This window comes from Numenius arquata, chromosome 1, assembly GCF_964106895.1.
Source record: "Numenius arquata chromosome 1, bNumArq3.hap1.1, whole genome shotgun sequence".
NCBI lineage: Eukaryota > Metazoa > Chordata > Aves > Charadriiformes > Scolopacidae > Numenius > Numenius arquata.
In genome coordinates, this window is record NC_133576.1 from 45,253,035 (window position 1) to 45,270,851 (window position 17,817).

General features: G+C 41.4%; 1 protein-coding gene across 1 annotated transcript; it reads left to right on the plus strand.

Annotated features, from left to right (window-relative positions):
- The first annotated feature begins 1,085 nt into the window (after positions 1–1,085).
- Positions 1,086–17,594, plus strand: AGPAT3 (1-acylglycerol-3-phosphate O-acyltransferase 3). The gene is made up of 8 exons (XM_074148753.1): positions 1,086–1,312; positions 5,910–6,079; positions 6,281–6,442; positions 9,068–9,221; positions 9,675–9,777; positions 13,157–13,232; positions 16,184–16,382; positions 17,051–17,594. Exons 1-8 carry the CDS (start codon positions 1,135–1,137, stop codon positions 17,137–17,139), a joined length of 1,131 nt encoding a protein of 376 aa, XP_074004854.1. The 5' UTR covers positions 1,086–1,134; the 3' UTR covers positions 17,140–17,594.
- Positions 17,595–17,817: the final 223 nt, after the last annotated feature.

Consider the following 17,817-nt stretch of genomic DNA (forward strand, 5'->3'; position numbering starts at 1 on the left):
GCTTAGTAAGTACATTTTATTGGGTTAACTTTGTACTGCCAGGATTTGTGTTGGATCAGACTTGTCCGTCTAAGCTACTGTGACTTTCTGCTGGTTCAGACATCGTTCATCTTTCTGCACCCGGTATAAATATGGCACGTGCTCAGAATTAAGTGCTCCGGCTAGTTCAGTGGAATCAAGATTCTGCACCAAAGCCCTTTCCAGATCAAGTTTGTACTGCTACATAGCCTAAGGTTTTTCTACTATTTTACCTTTTTTCGCCACGCTAATTGGTATATTTGATCATGGAACTGTGGCTTGACAAAGTGAGAAGTTATTAAACTTGCTCCAGCCTGGGTTTCAGTTGTGGGAATACCTAATTTCCATTTCCATGCCTTACTATTTGCCAGACTGATGCTCTGTGTGACCAGTCCTGCTCTCTTCATCCTGAAATGTGCTGTGGGATGAAGAGCCTGCTCCCCAGATGGACTGCTGTTGTGACTACTATTCTAGTCAGAGCGAATGTGTAAGAAAATCTCTGTAGCCCCCGGAAACCAGTGCTGGGTGCTTGTTCGTGAGAAGTGTGTACAGAGCGGTGGCTTTGAAGGCAGGCCAGGAAGGCACGGGTTCGTTTGCGCAGCTCCAGAGGCTGGGCATGCCATATATTGGGTGCGGGGGGCTGAGGCTCCTGTTGCAGTTCAGGGACGGCAGCCCCTGAAGGTCCAGCAGTCACGGTGGAGCTTGTTTACCCATCAGGGCTCGACTGCTTTACTTGTGAGCGCAGGGCTCTCTGTGTTTCTCCCAGCCTTAAGTCCAATTATATGATCTTTGTTTGAAGAGAGGTGTGAGATTCATCTTCAGCAAGCAATAATCTTCTTAGTGGGCTGTAAATTGCAAATAATGATTCCTTCCTATTTTTGGAAGTGATTTGCACCATCAGCAGTTTATTGTGTGAGGACCTGAACGAGGCAGGCTTGGAGAGCAGAGTGTGCATTGGATTGGGTTCCTGTTGCTGAAGTTGCATGGACTGTTTCAGGGCTCTTGCTCTGCCCTTCCTCAGGGCTTGTAAATCCAGTCTCCATTTGCCTCTTTTTCTTCTCTTTCAGGACAGTTATTCTGAGTGACGGCCCTTGCACGCGCTTCTGAGTGGTTATCATGGGCTTCATTGCCTTTCTGAAGACTCAGTTCATAGTTCACCTCCTCATTGGGTTCGTCTTTGTTGTGAGTGGACTGATCATTAACTTCATTCAACTATGCACGCTAGTCCTCTGGCCCATAAACAAGCAGTTTTATCGCCGAGTAAACTGTCGCCTTGCCTATTCACTTTGGAGCCGTGAGTATGCTTGAAGGGGGGGATGTGAGGGCTGGGGGTGGGGAAGGGAATGTTTTTTGTTTCTCTATTTGTTAATTAAAGAAAAAAAATATATACATACACATATATGTATACAGACACAAACACAAGAAGGAGGGAGAGAAGTGATAAGTTAGAGCAGTTCAAAGCAGTCATCTTTCATGAAATGTTGGGAACAGGTACAAAAGTCAAGGGACTGGTACATACTATCACTCTGTTATTCAAAAAAGTGAGAAGCTTTGAAAAGCTCCTCCCACCCACCCCCAACCCTCTCTGGACTGGTAGGAATTGCTGATTCTTTCTCAATACCATCTTCATCCAGCATCAGAGCCTGTACTAAGTGATGAGGAAGGGGGAATTCACAGAGACTGCTTTGGGTATTGAGCATATGTGTGACATTGACTACTTACTTAGGAGCCTAAGTTGACTCTGATCTGCAGAGGGAGGTATCTGTCCTAAAGCATCTAGTGTAGGTGACTCTGTAGCTGAACTGTGTGACAACTTCAGAGTCCTCTTACACCCTGCAGTGTCCACCTGTGACACTAGTGTCTCCTCTTATGAACAATTTGTCACTCTTTTCTCCTTCTGCCCATGGGGTGGCTTTACAGTGAGTGCAGCTGCTTTGCTCTCCTCTTTCAGACCTTTGCAAAACTTCCTCCCTGTGGATGGCTTTTTTTTTTCTTCTCAGACAGCTTAACAGGGGATTAGATTTCTGAAATGGATGTTTAGAAGGTTCCTGAGTCCAAATGTCACCTCCTGTTTCAGCAATGAATCATGTAATTTGTTTCCATTCTCCATCCCCTCCCAGTGTGTATGGCCTCTTACCTTAGTGCTCAGCTCAGCATCCAACTCTCACTTTGGGTAAATGAGTCACCCAAATGAGTACTTACAGTCGAGTTGTCCACTGACAGGCACCCGCATTTCTTAAATCATCGATGTGAAGTACTACCAACAAAAACTCTCCAAAGTATCTAGTTCAGTTTCTTTTTAAGCTTCTTGCCCTTTCTGTGCTTTTTGTTCTACCTATTGAGAATGTTGTCTGAGAAGCAGAAGAGAAAGGAAATTAAATAGAGAGTGGCAGGCAAACCGTCAGGAGAAAAGGTATTGTAATGGAAGACCTTATAGGTAGGAACTTCAAAATGAGCTTGGTTGGAGGGAAGTGAGGGCATATGGGAATTTTTTTTTTCTTTGCTTGTAAGAATTTCTTAATGTGCTTTTAATAATCTAAAATTTGATCTCATCCTGAAAACTATTGTTACAGTAATAGTCTGGCTTTTCTGAGGATATGAGCTGCTTGTGCCTGTGAGGCTTGTAGGTTTAGAGCCCTGCTTTCTACAAGTTAGCATTGTGCATGGGAAAATCACATTTTAAATGCTGTTATATCTTATATATACTTGAAATAACCTACACTATTGTTCAAAAAGGTTTGGAGAGGCTGAGTAGATAATTGGGTTGTATGTAGGATAACCCCTCATGTATAGCCTATTATAAATTAAGTGATTGAGAAATTAAACTGTGAAAATTAACGTAAATGTTATAGGGGATTGCAGAGTGCTGATGGCCTGTAATGGAAGAGCTGACAGAATAGGCACTTCAATTGTGATTTATAATGAATTGAGTAAGCCGTGTAAATGCAGCAGTTCAAATGTTGCCATTCATAATGAAATATCTTTCATTATGTGGAAGCCTTTTGGCAATGAACCTGTGGGTTGGTGTTCTGTTCTGGATGCTGTGTTTTGCTCGCTTACTCCAAGCTGTTTAGTTCTAAGCTGAGAGCGTTCATGTCAGAGCTGTCTGTAACAGAAGCTGCTCTGCCCATCTGGCAGAGGATCTGTGTGCAGAAGTACATAACACAGGTGATTGTGTATCTGGCTATGTACTCTAGCCCACTGAAAACCAGGCTCTATTCTTAATCTATTTCTTCTCAAATACATAAAGCCCAGCTTCAGAAGGGGAAGGAGAAGGAGATAGAATCTATCCAGTGTTCATGGCAGATGTTTGGGGAAAAAAATGTTTGTTGGGCTCTGGCCTCAATGTAAACCCTTTGCAGCGCATGTAATTCATGATGGGTAGTCTGTACTTCAGGCTCTCCTACATCAGCTCCTTTCAGGTGATTCATGCCTTTGGAGAGCTCAGCACATTTGGTTTAGACTGGTTGCAAAAATAATCTCTCAAATGTTAGTATTTTAAATTGAGAGGTGCGCTATGCCTCGTTTGCTTTGTTTCTGGGTGGCTTGCGAGGCTATAACCCCGCTTGCCTTAGCATGTGGGAACTTTGGCTGCAGGAGAGGGTTTGTTGTAGGGAAGTGTTGCTTGTCCTCTACAGGGAGTAGCCCAGGTAGCGCAAGTGTTATGGTCCCTTCGTTCAGAAGGATGGGCTTGCTGTAGCATTGGCAGGATTGGTGCCACACAAAATAGCTGTAACCCACACACCAGAGAAAAAAAAAAGAAAAAGGAAATGAGCCCACTCCCGGTTATAATTACATCATTTATCAGTACACTTGTAAAGGACAATCTGTTTCCTCGTATTAATTCTCCGGCTCATCAACCCTGCTCTCGCAGTATGAACTCTGGCAAATCTCTCAGCAAAGCTTCCTCCACTATTTTAGAGTGAGTAGTAGAAGAAATGCTCTGCAGAAAATCATCCACACCTGCCTCTGAATTTTTTTTTTCTTATTTTGAAGAAGAAACACACCCATTTTATTTTATTTTTCGGAATAAAATGCAGGAACTGTGGCAGGTATTGGAGATTATTCCTTAGAACATAGAGAGCAGTGGAAAGGGTAAAATCACTCAGAGTACCACACTGTGTTTGGTACCACTGCTCCATTTTCCCGGCCACCTGCTTGGAAGAGCATAGCTTTCAACTAAGGACACACTTGATGTCCTCTTTCCCTTTTTACTGAGCCAGGATAACCAAAGCAAGAAAGGTAAGTGATCACATCATTTGCAAAGGAGACAAAGCTGGAAAGCAATGATAGAAACCTCTAGTTTGTATAAACTATTATTCTGTCTTTCCTCTGCTGTATTTCCAGTTTACCAGGGTTACGCTGTCTTCATCAGCAAGTTGCGTAACTTTGTCATGCCTCCAAATGAGCGAGTCTTGAAAATGATACAGGGGAATAATATGGTGGATAAGTGGTCACATGCGAAATATAAGTGAAAAAACTACTATGAGAGAAGCTATGTTATCTTGAGCAGACCAGGATTGGTTTTCCCTATCATTCACCCAAATACTGTGTGTGCCTTCTCTCTGATATGTTCCAAACTTGGACCCTCTCTTATTTAGTGTTATGGATAGATTACCCTGTCGTGATCCCACTGATCAGGGGGACTAGATGATCTCCAGAGGTCCCTTCCAGCCCCATATCATTGTGTGAATCTGTGATCAGAAGCCCTTATGCAGGAAGGCACTGCTCCATTTTGCAAAACCAGGACCTCTTGATGGAAAGCTGAAATACTGTGTGGCAGAACCTGATGTGGAGAGCCAAGGGGGCGCCTTCCAGTTTTGACCGTGCAAGTTAGTTGTAGTTATATGGGAAGAGTTGGACTTTTTAACTGCCATACTTGTGCATCAAAATTCTGATTGCACCCGTATCTCATTGAAATGAGAAAATATCAATGACTACAGTTTGCATGGAAGCAAATCTTCCTCCTGGGAGAATGAACTATTCTCATACTTTTTATAGTTGTCCCATGATAGAAGCAATGCCTTCCGTCTGCCTGGTTGTACTGAAATGAGGGAAATAGGCTAACCATAGCAACTACATACAGTGCATGCTGAATTTAAGTGGAATGGTTTTTATAAGATGAAAAAAAGGGGAGGTGGAAAATAAGAAGAGTGGGTAATGAAGGAAATGTTCAGGGTGGAGTAAGACAGATGCTGGGATATGGAAGAGCTGGAGAAGACAGATGAGAAAGAGCTAATTCTTTCTTTTGCTGTAAAATAAAGACACAAGTTACCATTCCTGGCTTTGCCCGGGTATTTTGATAAATTAGCTCAATTCTCTGGTGCTTTTGACTCTGTGTTGATGACCATAATACAGAACAATTAAGAGACCTGTGCTGTAATATTAAATCTATTGCAGAAGATCTATGGCACTGTATCCCTTTAAAAGCCCATCATTGGTCTGTTTACCTCCATAAAGCTTGTTTCATGTTGAGTAAAAGCATTAGGCTGCATCTATGCATAATTTGTGTTCCACCTGGGAGAAACTGTACTCATTTAGTGGAGCAATCAACGACTCAACTGTCTGTTTTCAGGCACAAAGTTTTGGTGTTTCTTCCAGTGATCATGAAATTTCATATTCATAATATAATGCCCAAACTTGTCACTGTTAAAAACTTGTTAAATTATCCATAATGCATATATCTAGTGCCCTAAATACTGCTTCAGGATGGTGATGTTATTTGGTCTACACCTGTCTAAGCTCTCATTTCATCTCTACTGGGTTGGACTGAAAATGTGACAGAGTTGTTGGGAGAGACTAGGCACTGAATGGGGCTGGAGATGAAACACTAAATGCTTTTTGTAAGCAGCACCTTTAACTCCTCTCTCCATCTTCATCATGTTTGTCAGAGTTGGTAATGCTGCTGGAATGGTGGTCAGGCACAGAGTGCACCTTGTTCTCAGACGAGGCCACGGTGAACACCTTTGGGAAAGAACACGTCATCATCATCTTGAATCACAACTTTGAAATCGACTTCTTGTGTGGCTGGACTATGACAGAACGCTTTGGAGTGCTAGGGGTATGTGGGGCCATGAGCTTTCCCTTCATCAGGAGGACTATAGATCTGTTTAAAACCCATGCGCATACAGTTTCTTTGCATTTGAGTTTCTAGATATAACTCCATCAACTCTTTGTCATTGTAACAATTTTAATGTCTTTGATCTCATTGTACAAATCAGCAAGTGACATTTTTTAATTGTTGTTTTTGTTTTTCTCCAAGAGTTCCAAAGTTCTTGCTAAGAGAGAGCTACTATATGTGCCACTAATTGGCTGGACGTGGTACTTCCTTGAGATTGTTTTCTGCAAAAGAAAATGGGAAGAAGATAGAGATACGGTTATTGAAGGATTAAAACGTTTGGCTGATTATCCTGAATATATGTGGGTAAGGAAGTGTTGAGTTCCTCCTCTAGTATTGACTGCTAGAAGTGAAATGTTGACAGAGATACTCACATGATACTGTAGCCTTATATATCAGGAAAAGGTCTGCTCATCTTCAAGTGTTGTCAAGGAAAATGTGTTTCAGGAGGTCTTTTGGGATATGCTGGTAAAGTGTTGCTCTGTTTGCCTGTTGGTAAGGGAAGCCCTTTGGGAAACAGTTCAGAAGCTTGCATAGGTGATTAGAAACATGATGATAACTTAAAAATCAGGTTCATCTAATACTTGTTAATTCTGTCTGATCTTATTTTTACCTTTAAAAAAACCCAACCCTAATGTAACCCTAAGCTACATTATCTGAGGTAGGCTAAAAAGACACATAAACAAAAAAGTCTTTTCTGGAGAAGTGAGTGAAGAATTTTGATGGGGAGATGCACAGGCCATAGACTTTTATAGGAAGTTCTTGTTAATATGTTCATTGACAGGTTTCCCAAAAAGTCTTTATAAGAACTCCGTGTAAGCTTACATCTGCTTTTGCAATTATGCTTTTCCCTTTTATTTCGACATTATTTGAAGTCAAGGGTGAAACATCTATGTTTCATTATAGGCAATGTTGTTAGATTTTACTGCAGGAGCACAGTCTTGTAATCAACCTATTAAGCTTCTTTTAGTATTGAATGCAAACGTTTTGATAAATTTACTGGTTTGCTTTTATAGCAGCACATGTAATTTGGCTCACAAAACATTTTAAGGGGCTTTTTGTGCATTTTAAGTGATTTTTTTCACTATTACCCAGTACAGCTTGTTAAAATGAATAGTGAAATAGTAAGCCTTAAGTAGCACATTGTGAATGCGTCATTTGTGATTTTCTGTCATTACAAAGATAAAAAAATAAGAATCTGGAGAACGTATTTTAAACTACTTAATTGCTTGAATGATAATGATATGAACTACACTTAATATATCCTCCTGATTAGTGCTGGAAAAAAGAAAAAAAAGAAAAACCCATACCAATTAAAATGCTGTACTTTAGTTGCAAATCTATATGTTTTAATGATTCTATGATTGAGAACCAAAGAGTAGTCTCTAGGGAAAACAACTAGAAAATATAAATGCAAAACGTACTTAGCATTGATTATTTAAATCAAGACTTCCTGCTTGGTAATTTAAATCATGATTTAAATTGACTTGAGTAAATCAATTTCCTAATTTCTGTTCATTCTGAATGCCACAGTTAGGGCTGTCTGTGCAACCTTCCTTCGTGAGGTCTTTCTCACAGGCTCACTGCAGCGCAGTCTGTACCTCCCTCACATACTTGGTTCAAAAGGATCACTGTGCCGTTGACTAAAAGAGGGTGAGAGTCTGGTATAGAGGAAAGAGCTTGCATTGCAGACTGGGGTTGATTACTGTGGCGTTACACTCTGTACCTGGTGCTGTCCTCACCACTTGGTGGTAGTGCTGCTGGTTGGTCACATTTTCATAATGGATGTGCCCGCAATGGCCAAATGAAGATTGCAGGACCAGCTCCCGTTCTCCCACTGTGCTCTGGCAGGCCTAACTCTCATGTCCATGGCTTTGCAGTTTTAACATTCATTTAATTTGCTTTTTGTGGTGCGCAGCATGTGGATATACTACAGAGAAAAGTCAAGCAACCACAGTACTGACAAACAGCAGATGTATGGTGATGCATCCGACAAGTCTTTCTTTTGAATTGCAATGTTACAGCGTTGCATGATGCTGCTATGAGAGAGTAGTAGTAACCTGCGCTTCTCCCCCTCCATTGCTTGCCAGGGGTGCAGACGTTTGTGTGTTCAAATGCAGCAATGTTTTCTATTGCTGGCACAATGGGAATGATGTCCACCTTTCAAAAAGGCCGGTGATAAACAGGAATTCACCCTAGGGCCCTCAGAAGGGCTCTGTCTGCTCTTTACTTTGCATCGCTTCTGCTCGCTCTCTCTTTCTCTCTCTCTCTCAACTACAGCAGAGGCAATATAGAAGCTGGAGAAGGACAGAGCATTGCTTTGTGCTGCTTGAAGTCAGTATGGGAGGATTTAAGCCTTTAATAATTACTTAGAATACCACAGTCAGATTGGTGCCTTACAAGATGAACAAGGAACAGGCTTTAGGGAAAGGTACCATTTTTTATGAACACAACTGATACCAATAGGAAACAAAAATAAATGGGAAAAGCTTTCAGACAAACAAATCTGAATTCAGATGAATAATTCTGGTTGTACTGTACACATTTCAAATGAGGTAGCTAGTGATTAATATGTTACTTCCTAAAGTGGTCATGTACTGATATTTGGATTGCTTTTTCTGATTTGTAGTTTAGTCCATCATCAGCCAGCTAAAGCTTTCAGGGATTTTTCTTTTTTTAAAAAAATGTTTCAGGTATAACCGTTTAGACCTTTTGTCACCTTAAATTTGGTACAAGTGTTGATAAAATTAAATATAATTGTAAATGAGTTGTGAGGTGGTACTTATGCCTAATAATTGATGATCAAATGAGACAACTAAGTGTGTACATGTGCATGGATGTATGTTTATCTTACACATATTTTCAGTGTTTTGCTTGGTTTCTTTTGATCTCAAGATGTCCTTGGTTTTGCCTTTTTTCTTGTTGTACTAGTTTCTCCTGTACTGTGAAGGAACTCGTTTTACGGAGACCAAGCATCGTATCAGTATGGAGGTAGCTGAATCCAAGGGATTGCCTAAACTGAAATACCACCTGTTGCCCAGAACCAAAGGTTTCACCACTGCTGTCCAGTGTCTCAGGGGAACAGGTACTGGCAAGCTACTACTTGTTTGTTGCATTTATTGTAGTGTGTTGTTTAATATTCTCTTTGTAGCACAGTGTAGTACACGCTGTTGTTCATTACATCCATTACAATTAATGAGTTGGTAGTGATAAGCATTCAGCATGTCAGCTGTTAATTTGTGCCACATAACTCTCAGATACCAGTCTTAAAAAATAATAAACCTTTCATTTATGTCACTGTTGCTAAGTTCATCAAATTATATTGTGTTTTGATAACACACTTGCTATGTAGATGGGAATGTCAGGTGGCTGATATGGAAAAATACGACGTGTAAACACAAAGTAGTGAAGGACTCTGCTACCTGACATCATTAATGCAAGGCTCGCACGAGGCCCTGTTGCTGTCTAATGTAAGGATGCTGGCAACGTGGTTGCTAGAATTGCTGATATAACAGCCATATTTTCTTTTTTGTAACAGTTTCAGCAGTGTACGATGTAACACTAAATTTCAGAGGAAACAAGAACCCGTCTTTATTAGGAATTCTTTATGGAAAGAAATATGAAGCAGATATGTGTGTAAGGTGAGCATATAATGATGGAGGTAAGCCTTAAGATGCATGCTTTGGCATGGTGTAGTGTATTCAGTTTTTACAGGGTAATGTCCTTTGCTGTAGTCCCCTCTTCCTTGTCCTTCAAGCTTCTCTGCAGGCTACGAAGACCTCTGCGTTTTCCCCTTGCTGTAGTTCCCTTTCATATGTGAGATCCCATGATATCACCCAGCAAGTCAGAGAGCAGTGAGCAGACTTTTTAAGCCTGGATATGACCACATTGTTGCTACAGGGTTTCCCCAAGTTTCGTGCAGTGAGGGCACTAGCCCACCTTTTTCCTTTCTCTGATGGGAACAGAAAACCAACTGTTCTGCCCCCTTCCCAGTCCCCTGTGAGCATACGCATAGTATAAATAGCCTGTCCAACATCAGTAGTCTCTTGTAATAAATCGTGTAAAGCTCTTTACTGTTCCAGTTTCTCTCCTTCTCTCACATGGTTTGATTAGCAGATTAGAAGTTAAATAATACTGAAATTCAGACATTGTATGAATGAGGTGATACATTCCTCACATCCGTCACTATTCTTTTGCCTGAAAGAGTAACTGCTAATACCTAACTCTACGCAGCATGTACACACGTGCATGCACACACATGTTTTCTCTTTCTTGCTTTCTCCTTGTTGTCTTCTGCTTTAAAGGCTTGCTTGTGATCATAAGAACTACTGACCCTTCCCTGTTGCATTTCTTCTTTTCCCTTTTATGTTTGCATGTGACAAGCGACCTGGTTGTTCTTTTGACAGTTCACTTCTTCTCTAGGGATTTCACCCACAGCACCCACACGTTGGAAAACATTGCTACATTATGGTGATGAGGTTGAAGTTTGGTTTTTAAAAGAAAAGGAAAAAAAAAAAAGTCTTGCTACCTCCTCCACTCCTTTCCCCACTGGCCATGGGTCTGCATTGCAGATACGTGGCACTGGCTCTATACACTCTCCTTCTACAGGGCAGGCGTGTCTTGCCAGAGCCTTGAAGGGTTAAAGACTTTGTAGGGAATCACATTGATTATCTTTTGTGTCGAGGTATAGCAGCAACGCTTTTGTGGAAGAAATGTTATCTCAAGAGAGGGAGAGTGCTGCAGCCTTAATTGGGAAGGGAAGGACGTGTTCTAGTTATGCTCTCAGCTACTGCAACTTCCACAACATTTTAGTCTTTCAGTTGGAAAGAAGGCTGCAGAGGTGATGGGGAGAGATGGGGTCACTCATTTGCAAGGGGTTTCATTTTGACTGTTTACACTTGCCAGATATATTCCTGGTGAGGAAAGTGAGCAGACAACTTACAGCTAGAAAAACAGCTGGTCAGATGGCTTCCACCGGTAATTCCATAGTGATGGCAGATGCATGTAGCATGTATAGCTAGATCTGGGGTACACATGGATAGATGTACGTCTCTATACATTGAAGAGCAGCTACATTCAGTTAAATATCCTATGCCTTGCTAATGCAGGTGCAAGTCGGTTTTATTTAATGGTGAGGTAGCGGGAGGAAAGAACAGAAATGTAGTTTTCAATATTTGTTAGAAGAGATTTGAGTTCATAAAATTCTGTTGAGGAGGATGTTGCCAGGTAAAATTACTAATTGTATCCTATTATAGAAATTAATGACTACGTTCAGATAATTTTGATTTAAAATATATTTGTGGACTGAATCAACACTCTCAAGAGGCTTTTCTACACTTGAAGCTTTCTCTCTGTTTTGGAGAGGAAGTTATGAGAATAAGAATACTATTTTTACAGTCCTCTTGCTGAAAATTGAACATGTCCTTAACGTGCTAGCAGACTTAGCTTAGCTCAGAGAAAGGAAGCACATAAGCTCTTGTTCTTCATATCTGCATATTCGGTTACCTGTGCAGAGGTAAGAAGCTTAGCTCTCTGCACAGGATCCAGTCTTTCTCCTGACTGGCTCCAGAGAAAATAATCAGCTAAATTACCAAATGTTATTTATTGCTGTGAGTACCCTCTAGTGGTGATAGCAACACAGCGACAAATTTAGCAGAGAGCTTTCAGCAAATTACTTTTTACTGAGCTTTTATTGGGCATTATTTATATTAATTGAGCAGCTTCTCCTGTTAGAGCTAATGAAAGCAGATCTGTAAAATCCAGTATTCAATTCATTTATGGGATACAGAAGATATTAGAAATGTATTAGAATATCTTCCCTCTGCTGCTGCAGACTTGAAGGCTTTAGTTTGTACTGCAGAAATATATTCCCTGGTTAAACAGCAGCAAATAAGTTTTATCTGGGATCAGTGAGTCTAGAGCCCTCCCAGAGGTCACTCTTGCTATAAGAGGGCCCTGATACAGTCTAAGTGTTACCAAAATGTGGTCAAGCTGAGGGTAAGATGTGTGCCTGCCCTCTACAAATGGAGCAACTTATTTCTGAATTGATCCAGGACTGAGATGTGTGCCACTGAGAAAAGAAATGGTACAGTTGCAAGCGTGTTAGTGGCCTATCTTGGAAAATAAAAGAATGCAGGAAAATGGTTGGCTCTTCACCACTAGAAAGACACCCTTAAAAGGTGCCTGTTCTCGGTAAGGTCAGGTCAATACCTGGAGCTGGGCATAATTTTTGCATGCACCCAGAACGGCATGCCTCAATCTGCGGGGCTGGAGGGGCAAGGAGAGGGAAGTGCAGTTGCTGTAGAAGATCCTTTCCTTGGAGCAGGTAGTAAGTGAATTTTTAACTACCCCTCCCATTCCTTCCAAAATGGGGTTTTCACTAACAAAGTGTAACAAACAATTATCCTGGGGTTTGCCACTTGCTTGTCTTTCCCCACCTCTGGGTGCCTCAGTCTAACCTCAGTGGGAATCAGCCGGTGAGGTTCTGGTGAAGGAAGAGCAGTGTTTGAATGAGAAATGCTTGTTCTACTTGTGTTCTGAAATAGATAGGAGCTTGTACAGTTTCTTTTGTCTCAGGAATTTGAGTTTTAGATGGATAATCAGGTGTTACTCAAGTCCCAGTTCTGTGCCATCAGTGGCAGTATTATCTGTAGCTTATGCTCTTCATTGAATAACCTTGTACATAAGAAGTTCCATCTAAACATGAGGAGGAACTTCTTCACTGTGAGGGTGGCAGAGCACTGGAACAGGCTGCCCAGAGAGCTGGTGGAGTCTCCGTCTCTGGAGGCACTCAAAACCCACCTGGACAAGTTCCTGTGTAACCTGCTCTAGGAGGACCTGCTTTGGCAGGCGGCTTGGACTAGATGATCTCCAGGGGTCCCTTCCAACCCCATATCATTCTGTGATTCTGTGAATAGAAGATCTTCCTTAGTAGAGGTCTAAAGTCAAATACCTGGATTTTCCCTTAATTCTCTTTTTTTTTTTTTTTTCCCCCTTTTTTTAATGTCTCTACTAAACTAGGAGATTTCCTCTGGAAGATATCCCTCAAGATGAAAAGGAAGCTGCAAACTGGCTTCATAAGCTTTACCAGGAAAAGGTAAACAGCTTTGCTTTCTTTTCTCTCTTTCGGGACTTTGGGTAGTGTATTAAGGCACCGAGTAATGCACACTCTTCCACTGAATGGAGAGAAGAGATGGAAATATTATGTATAATTTGGCAGCCATCCCTCAAACTTCTGGAAAGAGTGGTACAGAAGAGCCCTTTGGCCACAGAGGACTGGCTAGTGAATAGGTCTCAAATTGCTGGGAAACACAATGAGATTCAGGGATATGTCTGAGTTGCAGAAGACTAATAGCAATCCACTGTCTATTTATATTCTTCAGCTCTTGGGTGTCTCATACATTTCTAAAAGCTCCATTTTCCCTGTGGGTGTCTTTAGGCACTCAAGAAAAGTGATAACTGTATGTCAGGGACAGCCGGTCCATCTCTTAGCTGCAATTGTCCTTTGCTTTCACGTTTCTTCTACTGTCACTTTCCTTCTGCCTCTTGGTAATACCTCTGCAGTGGTGTGTGACACGGTACAGACAGTCCCTGGGATCTGCTGCCAGGGACTGATGTGGCACGTGGTCAGCATGCCTTCAAACAGCTCAAAGCTTTTCCTAGTGTATTGTATTCCTTTTACCTTAGATGGTTAATTTCTTCACCACAGATTTAACAGTTCTGTGGGGAGGAGGAGAGAACTGTAATTAATGTTGCCCAGATCTAATTGCTGGATTGTTGAACTTGAAATGTGTATCTTGATTTTTGTGTTGCTTATCTTTGTGGGAAAACAGAGGGGCACAGAAACTTTAACTATCTTGGGCTTTCTTTTGCTGTGATGATCTGTGCTGCAGCATTTCCAAGATTATGCTTAGCCTGTAGGTAGGCAGCAGATTGTTCTGAGTTTCATTTTGTTCATTTTAACGTAATTTTTTTGAATACCTAAGCTCTAATTCAATTAAATTATCTTACAAAGAACAGTAGCTGTCATCGTCTTCTCCCGCCACCTCCCATTAGGAGGTGTATCAAACTAGCTTGTGGGCCACTTAGTATAATAGGGGATTAGAGAGCTTAAAAAAACCCAAACCAAACAACCCCAAATAAATTTTGGGATCCTTGAATCCTGTCTCCTGCTATCAGGGACATGCCATCATGTCATTCCTTTGTGAAAAGGCTCTTAGATGTAACAATTCCTTCTGACATTGCCTGGCTGGAGGAGCAGACGTGAAGGTGCATGTTACAGGGGTGATCTGTCTCTGCTTGGCTCCCGCTTTGTAAATGCAGAGCTAAGCAGATGCAGCACAGAGCGTTCATTCCGCGTGGTGCCATTCCTTGGGCTGAATGCTCTGCTTTGCTTGCAGATGGAGGGCTTGGTGTTCCTTGTTGGTGTCGGCTGTACCTCTGTTCAACTTTGGTGTGAGGTTTTACTGGGGAGGTATTTTATATATTGATCTTATGGTGTGTTCTGGTTTGAGGTAGAACAGAACCAATTTTCTTTTCAGTGATTTTTACTTTTCAGTTAAGTCTCTTCTAACTGAAATTAATGGCATATTTTTCAGACAGTGTCTACTTCCAGAGTGATAAGGTCTGATGTTTATAGTTAATACCAAGGGATGGTATGTAGAGAGGCTTTTGCTTCTACTTATTGCTATAACCACCGAGGTTAGCTAACTTCGTTATGTGCCACGTTGGAGGGTTGGAAGCAGACCTCCTGTAAAGGGGTCACACCTGTGGGGAGGAGTGGACAGGACAGGTGACCTAAAACTGACCAGTGGAGTATTCCATCCTGTCTGCATCATGCTCAGTATAAAAACTGAGGGATCAAAGGGATCAGCCTCTTTCTTCAATGGCCAGCATCTGAGGAGGACTCTGTTTGTCTGTCTTTGATCCTGATCTGTGTGTTCCTGAATCTAATTCCTGAACCCAGTTCCCGTCCATCACTGAGTCCAGTCTGGGACTTTCCCAGTGCCTGCCAGTGACATGATCATCATCCTAGAAGCTGGATATTGGTTTTGTATATAATTCATTATTTTCTTATTAATATTACTGTCTTTTTATTATTAATATTTCATTAAAGTAATTTTAGTTTCTTTTCAACCCATAAGTCTCTCTCCCTAATTCGCCATCCCTTCTCTTCTGGGAAGGGAGAGAGATTAAAAGAGAGCATCTGTTGTTCGTTTAGTGGCCAGCCCAGTGTAAACCGCGACGTGGTGTTAGCAATATGTTGTAACTGGAATCCCTAAAATGCTCTTCCCGCACAGAGGGTATGTTCTCAAAAGGCTGTGTTATTGGCAAGGAGCGCCTCATGCTTCTCAGCCCTTTATATGGGAAGCTAAAACAAAAACAGCTTAACTGGGGAAAAATAAGAAGTAGACAAACTTGAGCCATCCTTGGTAATGGTTTGGAAACCTCACAAAACATTCTTACAAACTGAGGGAAGACTGTGGGCGTGCTGCTCCTTTGAAGTCATGTGCTTCGCGATTGCATCTCTCTGCAGGCTCAGATCAGGATGCAACTACTCTGTTGAAGTCTGGGGCTTATGGCTAGTACAGTGCTGCCTCTGCTGGTCAGCTTGTGCTTTGCCTTCCTCTTCTGGCTGTATATACAGCATTTTTCTGCTGTCCTTTGCTAAATCATGCTGACCTTTTCGGAAGTAAAAGCGGGAAGAAAAAGCAGAGGCAGGTAGTGTACAAATTGGCCTCTAGCCTGACACTGCCCTAAATTCCTAAGTAATTAAGAGAAGAGATATAGGTATTTGGTAGCGGAGAGGCTGATACGGTTTCAGTTTCTGATGGTGGCCAAGACTGCCTTCAGAGGGCTAATTCAGTAGGCTCAGCAGTCAGCAGAAATGCCCAAATAAATGACAGCAGATGGAAATGGATGCTGTGAACTTTTGATGGGTATTTACCACAGATACTGTCCTTGACATTGCCCTGGAGTTGACTAGTCTTGTATTGCTTGGGTGCAAGCATTATGAATGTGTTTTCTTCTATCTTCTTTTTCTCCCAGGATGCTTTGCAAGAGATGTATAATCAGGAAGGCATATTTCCTGGCCAGCAGTTTAAACCTCCTAGGAGACCATGGACTCTCCTAAACTTTCTTTTTTGGGCCACAGTTCTCCTCTCTCCTCTCTTCACATTTGGCTTTGGAGTTTTTGCAAGTGGATCACCTCTCCTTATCCTTGCATTCCTGGGACTTGTTGGAGCAGGTAATAAAACCAGAGAAGATGCTATGCCCAAAGTGACATGTAACAGGATTCATTGCCTCCAATAAGTTCTACATATTAATTAACATGAATGAGACTTGCAGAAGAGTAGTTGGGGCTCACCTGTAGTCTTTATATTGTATAGCATTTTTATTATTTCAAGAGCTTTAATGCAGGCAGGCTTGCCTTCATATCTTAGGCAATATCTATAGGAATCATTAGCAAGTGAGTCTTGTAGCCCATTATTATGGTGCCTGATGGAGAACATACTTTTACTGCGCACCTTATCTGTGAGTTAAAAAAACAAACCCAAACCGAACCAAACAAAATACAAAAATCCCAAATCCCTAACCCTCCCTCCTCAAAAAAAACCAAACAACCCAACCCAAAAACCAGATCAGGGGGGATATGCTTCAGTGTGCATACTACCTGTCCTGTTAATCAACATAGAAGCATTAATTATATTTTTAAATCTGGATTGTCCTGCTCTTTTAGTGATGTCTGACCTGTGAACCATGTATAGCCTCATACAGCGCAATGTTGGTCTGTAGTCAGTACTGTCTTCAGGACTGGGTTAACTCATGTTGGTTCTGCTTGTGTGTTTACATGTAACTTCCTAAATTCTTGAACTGGTTCTAATATGCCTCCCATTTCTCTGTTATATTTTAAAGCTTCCTTTGGAGTTCGTAGACTGATAGGAGTAACTGAAATAGAAAAAGGCTCCAGCTATGGCAACCAAGAATTCAAGAAAAAGGAGTAACTGACAGCTGCAGTTCAGCACATATAACCAGACTATGGTACCCAATTAATTTCAGTTAAAAAACAACAAGAAACACTTAGAAACTATCTTTTTCTTAATAACTGATGACTAATATTGATGAATAAAACTTGAGCCAAGAATTAAGAAGTCGGAGGCATCAACTGAAGAGAACACGTCAACTTTCTGCCTGTTTAAGGATTACTGTAGTCAAACTATGGGAGAAAATCTGGGGTGGGGTGGAAGAAGAAACTAATTTTTCTTGCTTTGTTGCGGGACTCGGGGGTGGGGGAGAAAAGAGGGCATTGGCCATGGCCACGTGCATCTTCAGATGACTGAATACACTGGTTTCTGTCAAGAGCACTACACTCACTTTTACAACAGGAGCCATTGAATGTTTCTTCTTGCTAAAGCCAACGTAATGTTTGTTGATTTCCAACTTTTTTTATTAATGAGCCAGGAAAAAAAAAAACCTTCTTAAATTAATTGACAGATGTTCATTGGGTTAGAGTCATTTTTGGAAAGGCTGCGTTGTCATGGCTACAGATGAAAACCTATTTGTATGGTACACTGATACTTTTATTTTCAGGCAACGTCTTAAAACTTCTGTAATGTGAGAGAACGAATGGTGGAGTTTGAAAGCAGTGTGTTATTGATCAGCACATACCGTAGAACAGATCC